The sequence below is a fragment of the Nycticebus coucang genome, chromosome 13 (genome assembly GCF_027406575.1).
Source record: "Nycticebus coucang isolate mNycCou1 chromosome 13, mNycCou1.pri, whole genome shotgun sequence".
In the NCBI taxonomy this organism is placed as follows: Eukaryota; Metazoa; Chordata; class Mammalia; order Primates; family Lorisidae; genus Nycticebus; species Nycticebus coucang.
The window spans coordinates 21,319,108-21,326,829 of NC_069792.1; the positions used below are offsets into that span (position 1 = coordinate 21,319,108).

General features: G+C 40.4%; 1 protein-coding gene and 1 pseudogene across 1 annotated transcript; both read left to right on the forward strand.

Moving 5' to 3' along the window:
• The first annotated feature begins 1,970 nt into the window (after positions 1 to 1,970).
• LOC128563737 (myosin regulatory light polypeptide 9-like) lies at positions 1,971 to 2,607 on the forward strand (annotated as a pseudogene).
• Positions 2,608 to 3,256: 649 nt separating this feature from the next.
• LOC128563735 (ferritin heavy chain-like) lies at positions 3,257 to 3,805 on the forward strand. Its single transcript, XM_053559174.1, has one exon. The coding sequence runs from the start codon at positions 3,257 to 3,259 to the stop codon at positions 3,803 to 3,805; it is 549 nt and encodes a 182-aa protein (XP_053415149.1).
• Positions 3,806 to 7,722: the final 3,917 nt, after the last annotated feature.

The following is a 7,722-nucleotide window of genomic DNA, read 5'->3' on the forward strand; positions in this document are numbered from 1 at the left end:
CTCTTGAGGCCTATTACTCAAAAAAAAAAAAAAAAAAAAAAGATTCCTTTTAACATATTAACAATGCAACTTGGTCACCCAAGAGCTCTGATGGAGATGTACAAGGAAGTGAATGTTGTATTCATTCCTGCTAACACAACATATGTTGTTCAGCCCATAGATCAAGGAGTTATTTCTAATTTTTAGTTTTGTTATTTAAGAAATATATTTCAGGGCGGTGCCTGTAGCTCAAAGGGGGAGGGCGCTGGCCCCATTTGCCAGAGGTGTTGGGTTCAAACCCAGCCCTGGCCAAAAACTGCAAAAAGAAATATATTTCATAAGACTGTCACAGATAGTGAATTCTGTGATGGACAGAATCAAGATAAATTGAATACCTCTGGAAAGGAGTCAATTCTACATGCCATTAAGAATATGTGTGATTCATGGGAAGAGGTCAAAATATCAACTTTTGCAGGAGTTTGAAATAAGTTGATTCCAACCTTCATGTATCTTTGAGAGGTTCCAGACTTCAATGGAGGAAGTAACTGCAGATGTGGTGAAAATGGCAAAAGAACTAGAATTAGAAGAGTGGCAAAAGAAATAGATCCAGATGAATCTGACAAAGGACTAATAACTGGAATCTACAAAAAACTCAACCAAATCCACAAAAAGAGAGAGCAAACAGCCCCATGGAAATCTGGGCAAGAGATGTGAACAGAATCTTTTCACCTGAGGATAGACAAATGGCCAACCAACTCATGAAAAAATCCTCATTGTCTCTAATTAATAGAGAAATTCAAATCAAAACCACTATGAGATATCATGTAGCCTCAGTGAGAATGGCCCACATCACAAGGTCCCAAAGCAATAGGTGCTGGCATGGGTGTGGACGGAAGAGAATACTTCTACACTGCTGGTGGGACTGCAAACTAATACAGCCTATATAGAAATAAGTATGGAAAGTCTTTAAAGAACTAAAAGTAAACCTTCCATCTGGTCCTGCAATCTCATTATTAGTTATCTACCCCAAAGAAAAAAAGCCACTTTACCATAAGGACATATGGACCCAAATGTTCATAGCAGCCCAATTTACAATTGCAAAGATGTGGAAATAGCACAAGTGCCCTTCAATACTAAAATGAATTAATAAACTGTGGTATATATATATAACATGGAATACTATTCAGCCATAAAAAGATGGACATTTTGTATTCTTTGTTGTAACTTGGATGGCTTTAGAGCAGTGGTTCTCAACCTTCCTAATGCCATGGCCCTTTAATACAGTTCCTGTGGGTCGGGACCCACAGGTTAAGAACCACTGCTTTAGAGAACACTCTCTTTTGTAAAGTATCACAAGAGTGCAAAAGAGGCATCACATGTACTCAATACTAATTTGAAACTTGTAGATTAACAACAGCATGCTCACGATAGAAAAATTTAACTGAATCCAAAAGGGAGGAGGCGGCGGCACCTGTGGCTCAACAGAGTAAGGTGCTGGCCCCGTATGTCAGAGGTGGCAGGTTCAAACCCAGCCCCAGCCAAAAACTACAAAAAGGAGCGAGGAGGAGTAGGGAGTTGATCATCTTCTTCCCAGCGGAAACAATGTGGGGGGTGTATGACACACTTCTTGTGTGAGAGACACAGCTACAACTTAGACTTTGCCTTACAAATACAAGCAATGTGGCCTATTTGTATGTACCCTCATATTAATTGGAAAAATTTTAAAAACAACAAAGAATATTCTATTAAACAAAAATTTTTAAATGTAAAAAGGCTGTGTAGGCTTTCTAAACTTACAAGAGAGTTGTGCATTTCCTGAAGGCTTATTACATGAAAAGTAAACATCCTCACTTATTTGAGAGAAAGTAAAATGGACAGCAAACCAGCAAAGAGCACACTGATAGTATCAATGATCTCCTTGAGATCATAGCAGTGGCCTTGATTTCACTCCCTCCACCAGTGTTTATTCCATCTATACTTTTGGTGTGGATTTAACTACCAGCATGTCTAGTAAAAGGGCAAAGACTAAGACCACCAAGAAGCACTCTCAGCTTTGCAATATTCATTGTATTTGCCATGTTTGACCAGTCATAGATTCAGGAGTTCAAAGAAGCCTTCAACATGAGTAATCAAAACAGAGATAGTTTCATTGACAAGGAAGATTTGCAGGATATGCTTGCCTCACTGGGGAAAAATCCAACTGATGAGTATCTGGATGCCATGATGAATGAGGCTCCAGGCCTCATCAATTTCACCATGTTCCTCACCATGTTTGGTGAGAAGTTAAATGGCACAGATCCAGAAAATGTCATGAGAAATGCTTTTGCCTGTTTTGATGAAAAAGCAACTGGGCCCATTCAGGGAGATTACCTGAGAGAGCTGCTGACAATGATGGAAGATCAGTTAACAGATGAGGAAGTGGACGAGCTGTACAGAGAAGTACCTATTGACAACAAGGGGAATTTCAATTGTATCGAGTTCACATGCATTCTTAAACATGGAGCAAAAGTCAAAGATGACTGAAAAGAACTTCAAATTCCAGCTAAATGTTCTTGTTGCCACTTTGGATACTTCTGAGATTTTCTCTTAGAGTCTATTGCATCCCCTTAGCTTTACAGCTTTTGCTTTTCTTGTATTTATTCTCAGACATTTTTGGCATATGTATCTTTATAATCAGACTGGAAATGGGACTTTTTATCATTTCCAGAATAGACAGTGTGGTAATTTAACTTACCAGCCCCTCCCCCACCAATAACTGCAGTCTACAGAGTCAATATACTTTTTTCAGAGAAAGTTATTCATTTTTTTTCTAAACCACAATTAAACTTCACAGTAAAATACTCGTTTAAATTTCTTACTTAAAAAAATAAAAAAGAAAATTGAGTAATTGAAAATTGTTTTGTATGACTCTTATCATCTATATAATTTTCTCTTAATTCTTTGAAACAGTACTAAGTTAGTCTCTGGAGGTCCCTATTCAAGTTAATTTTATATATTTTTTTGGTCTAAGTGGACAAAGCCCATTTTTGAAAAGTTTTCTGTGGCATTGAAATGACTGTGCACCATGTCCCCAATTCCTTGCCTGCAAATCTCACCGCTAACGGCCCTCCCGGCCACTTCCGGTCCCTGACGTACCCGCCGCCATTCCGCGCCCGTCCGGAGCCCACGTCGTCGCCGCCACTGCCGCCGCCTGGCCAGACCGCCGAGCCCCGGGCTGTCCGCGCCGCACCCCACACGCCTTGGCCGTCTTCGTGTTTGCCGCGCCGTACCGCCCGCCATGGCCATCACTCCGTCCCAGGTGCGCCAAAACTACCACCCCGACTGCGAGGCGGCCGTCAACAGCCAGATCAACCTGGAGCTGTACGCCTCCTACGTGTACCTCTCCATGGCCGCCTACTTCGACCGCGACGACGTGGCCCTGAAGCACTTCGCCCGTTACTTCCTGCGCCAGTCGCATGAGGAGAGGGATCACGCCGAAACGCTGATGGCGCTGCAGAACCAGCGCGGGGGCCGCGTCTGCCTTCGCGACATCAAGAAGCCCGACCGTGACGACTGGGAGGGCGGCCTGCAGGCCATGGAGTGTGCCTTTCACCTGGAGAAGAGCGTCAACCAGAGTCTCCTGGACCTGCACCAGCTGGCCACCGACAAGGGCGACGCGCAGCTCTGCGACTTCCTAGAGAGCCACTATCTGCACGAGCAGGTCAAGACCATCAAGGAGCTGGGCGGCTACCTCACCAACCTGCGCAAGCTGGGGGCCCCGGACACCGGCCTGGCCGAGTACCTCTTTGACAAGCTCACCCTGGGTGGCAGCGACAAGGAGAACTGAGCTGGGACTGTCCCAACAGCCATGGGTGCTACCCTGGGGTGGGCCACCAGGCCAGGGGTGCACATTGCCGTTTCAGAGCATTCATTTAAGTTTTTTCCTTTCCATTTTACCATTGTTTCCAATAAAGTTATCTGGTTTTTAAAACAAAAAAAATTGTTTCAATGAGTAATTAATTCATGCATTTATACCGTGTACTTTTTACTGTCTTTAGCGTATCAGATACAGTGCTGGATATCGAGAATACAGAAAGAAGATTTTTTTTTCTTTACCTTCACGAAGCTCATAATAACAATATAAATCTTAAAAACGTGTTTTAAAATCTTTCTTTTACCAATTACATCTAATTAGTCACTAGTTCTGTCAATATAACCTCCTAAATCAATGGTTTTCAACTTTGACTACATCAGAGAATTTAAAATAATACTGATGCCAGGGTTCTACCTTCAGAGATCTGACTTGGGACGTGCAGTTGATACCATGTGTTGCAGATAATGGGAATCCTTGCCCTAGATCAGGAAATGGCAACCTTGATTATTTTCAATCATTTAAAAATGTAAATGTGTAAAAAAACAGGTATCGGCTAGATTTGGTCCACGGGTCACAGTTTGCCAAAATACTGCTCCAGAACAGCTCAGAGTCTTCTGTAGATCTTTTAGAAAAGTTCCTGGCCTTGCTCCTGGAGATTTTTTTTAAATTTCAGATTAATATGAGGGTACAAACGATTAGGTTACATTGTTTGGATTTGTTAAGTCTAAGTTGTAGTTGAACTCTTCACCCAAGAGGTGTGCCATATACCCCTACATTGCGCCCCATAGGTGAGAGCTCTCCGCTCTCCGCTCTCCCTACCTCCTCTCCCCCCTCCCTGCCTCCTTCCCTGACTTGAATTTAATTGTGTTTTTCTCTTCTGTGGGCATGTAGTTGTTCATCTACTGGTTTCATGTTAGTGTGGAGTACATTGGATACTTGCTTTTCCATTCTTGTGATACTTTACTAAGGTGAATGTTCTTCAGTTCCATCCAGGCTAATACAAATGATGTAAAGTATCCATCTTTTTATGGCTGCATAGTATTCCATGGTATATGTATACTATACTACAATCCATTCATAGGTTGATGGGCACTTGAGTTGATGCCGCATCTTGGCATTTGTGAATTGAACTGCTATAAATATTCTAATGCAAATCTTCTTCTGGTAAAATGACTTTTTTCCTCAGGGTAAATATCTACTAATGGGATTGTGGGATCAATTGGAAGGTCTACTTTTATCTCTTTGAAGATTCTTCATACTTCTTTCCAAAGAGGCTGTATTAGTTGGCAATCCCAGCAACAGTATAAAGGTGTTCCATTCTCTCTGCCCCTGGAGATTTTTATTCATGTGGTCTATATGGGCCCTGAGAATTCTATCATATAGGCAAGGAAGGTATATTGCTATTTTAAAGCTTTATTACATCTTTTTCACTTCCAACTCACTACCACCATTTTCCCATTTTAGATTTTTGTTACCTTGCACCTGGACTATGTTACCATAGTAATAGTCTGTATTACTAATGTTTCCAGTCCAGCCCCACTAATTAATCTTCTGCACTGCCACATTTTTTACCTTGCATCCAGGTAAGGTATCCATTGCCTACAGGACAAAGTTTATACTGACTAGCAAGTCATACAACAGTTTTCATTATCTGCTCTTTGCTATGAACTGTCACCTTGCTCTTTTGGTTCTTGGCAAAATGTAGTTCATGCCATTCTAGTTTGTGTTTGTATGCTTGGGTTTACATTGGTCCTCCTGTCTGAAAAGCCCTTTCTAGTGGCAAACATCTACTTTCTCCTTCAAAATGCAACAATACTCTCTGCCTCTTCTTTCTTCATGTCTAGTTAGATGTCTAGGTTATACGGTCCTCCTCTGTATGCCCACAGGTCATCTATTTGCCTTCTGCTTATCATGTAATACTTGACATTGAAGTAATCTGTTTGTAAGCAAATTATTTGAGATAAAACACGAACCCAGTTTTGTTTATGTTTATAACATAGCACTTAGTGAAAATTTTGATACGTAGTAGGTGCTTATTGACTTGAGTATTCTAACGAAAGCTGAATAGTTTCCCCTTGTTCAGACAAGAGGAGTAAGGCTCTGAGGTGATAAATGATTTCTAAGGGTTTGCACAATACTAAGTCAGGGAGTCAAGAGCGAATTCCCAGTTTCTTACTGTCAGCTGCAGTTCTTGTTCCTGTTATCCCAGGTGCCTCTCTCCTATAGCTACAAGCCATCTGTGAGAGCTACAGCTACATGTTGTTGCGGAATGAGTCCTAGGCTGGTCAGTATAGAGCCCATTATAAAGCCTGGCCTCAAATCCCATCTTTCCTACTAGTCAGGGATATGAACCCCAGTTTCCTAGTCTGTAAAATAAGGAGATTCAATTAGATTTTTAAGATTATTCAATTCTTTAAAAAATTAAATTCTGTCATATAGTGATTTTTACTTATTTTCAAGCCCATTTATTAGACCCTTGTAACAAAATTAAAACACAGAAGTGTGAAATAATTTGTTCAAAGACTCCCTGAAAGCTAATTGAACTAGGAAATAAGCCTCCATTTTAGTTTTGTATTGATAAATTACCCCAAACTCTGCAGCTTAAAATAACTTAAGTTCTTTATCTTGCAGTTTTATAAGTCAGAAGTCTGGGTGGCTCAGCTAGCTTCTCTGCTTAGAGTTTATAAGGCTAAAATCAAAGTGTCATATCTGGAGGATATGGGGCAGAATCTGTTTTAGGCTCATCCATGTTGATGGTAGAGTTGAGATCCACGCAGTTGCAGGACTAAGGTCCCTATTTCCTGCCAGTTGGAAGTTGTCCTCCCAGCTATAACTTCCATTCATTTTCGCGTCCAGCAATTAGGGTGTGCTCACTGCCCCTCTCTTCTGCTGTTTCTCTTGTGACTCTGCCTGACTCTTGCTTTTAGGGGCTCATGTGGTTACTTTGTACCCACCTGTACGTTTATAACCCAGAACACTCTCCCCCTGTTAAGGTTAGCTGATTGGTAACCTTGATTACACCTGCGTAGTCTCTTCACAACAATCTCATTCTACACTAATGATAAATTGAATAACCAGGAGATGGGAATCTTGGGGACATCTTTAGAATTCTTCCTACCCCAATGCCCAAATTACTTGATCTTTAAGTAAGGGTGCTGGTCATCATTATTTATTTCCTAAGACAAGTTTACTTTTCTTGCTATTCAATCATTTTCAACATTTCTTTCATTCACGTAATGCACTTACAAACATACACACGCACACATTCACCCATTCATGCACGTCATATATATGAGATAATACAAATTTAGTAAGTATTTTGTGTAGAACAATTATTAGGGCCATCATCCATTAATTTATCATTTATTAAATATTTACCATTTTTTCCATTTTATTTTATTTTTATTGTTAAATAATAGCTGTGTACATTAGTGCAATCAAGGGGTATACTGGGCTGGTTTCATATACAATCTGAAATATTCTCATCAAACTGTTCAACGTAGCCTTCATGACATTTTCTTAGTTATTGGATGTAGACATTTGTATTCTGCCTTTAGTAAGTTTTGCCTGTACCCATTCTAAGATGCTCCGTAGGTGTGGCCCCACCCATTGCCCTCCCTCCAACCTAACCTCCCACCTCCCTTCCCCTTCCTTGGCCCTTTCCCCATGTTCTTGTGTGATAACAAGTATAGGATTATCTGTACCTTGGTAAATTTTAGAAAAACATACTATCTTAACAATAATGCATATTTCTTTTATCTCACATATTTTTAGGAATATATGTTTTTCAAAAAATGAAATTATGTCCATCATAGTCTTAGTCTAAGAGTAAAATCTCATTATGAAAGTTGGACATTACATTAATGATAAACAAAATTTAGTTAAAAATA

Bases quoted from the DNA above. Each gene is read 5' to 3' on its own strand.
- LOC128563735 (XM_053559174.1), top strand. From the start codon at position 3,257: ATGGCCATCACTCCGTCCCAGGTGCGCCAAAACTACCACCCCGACTGC.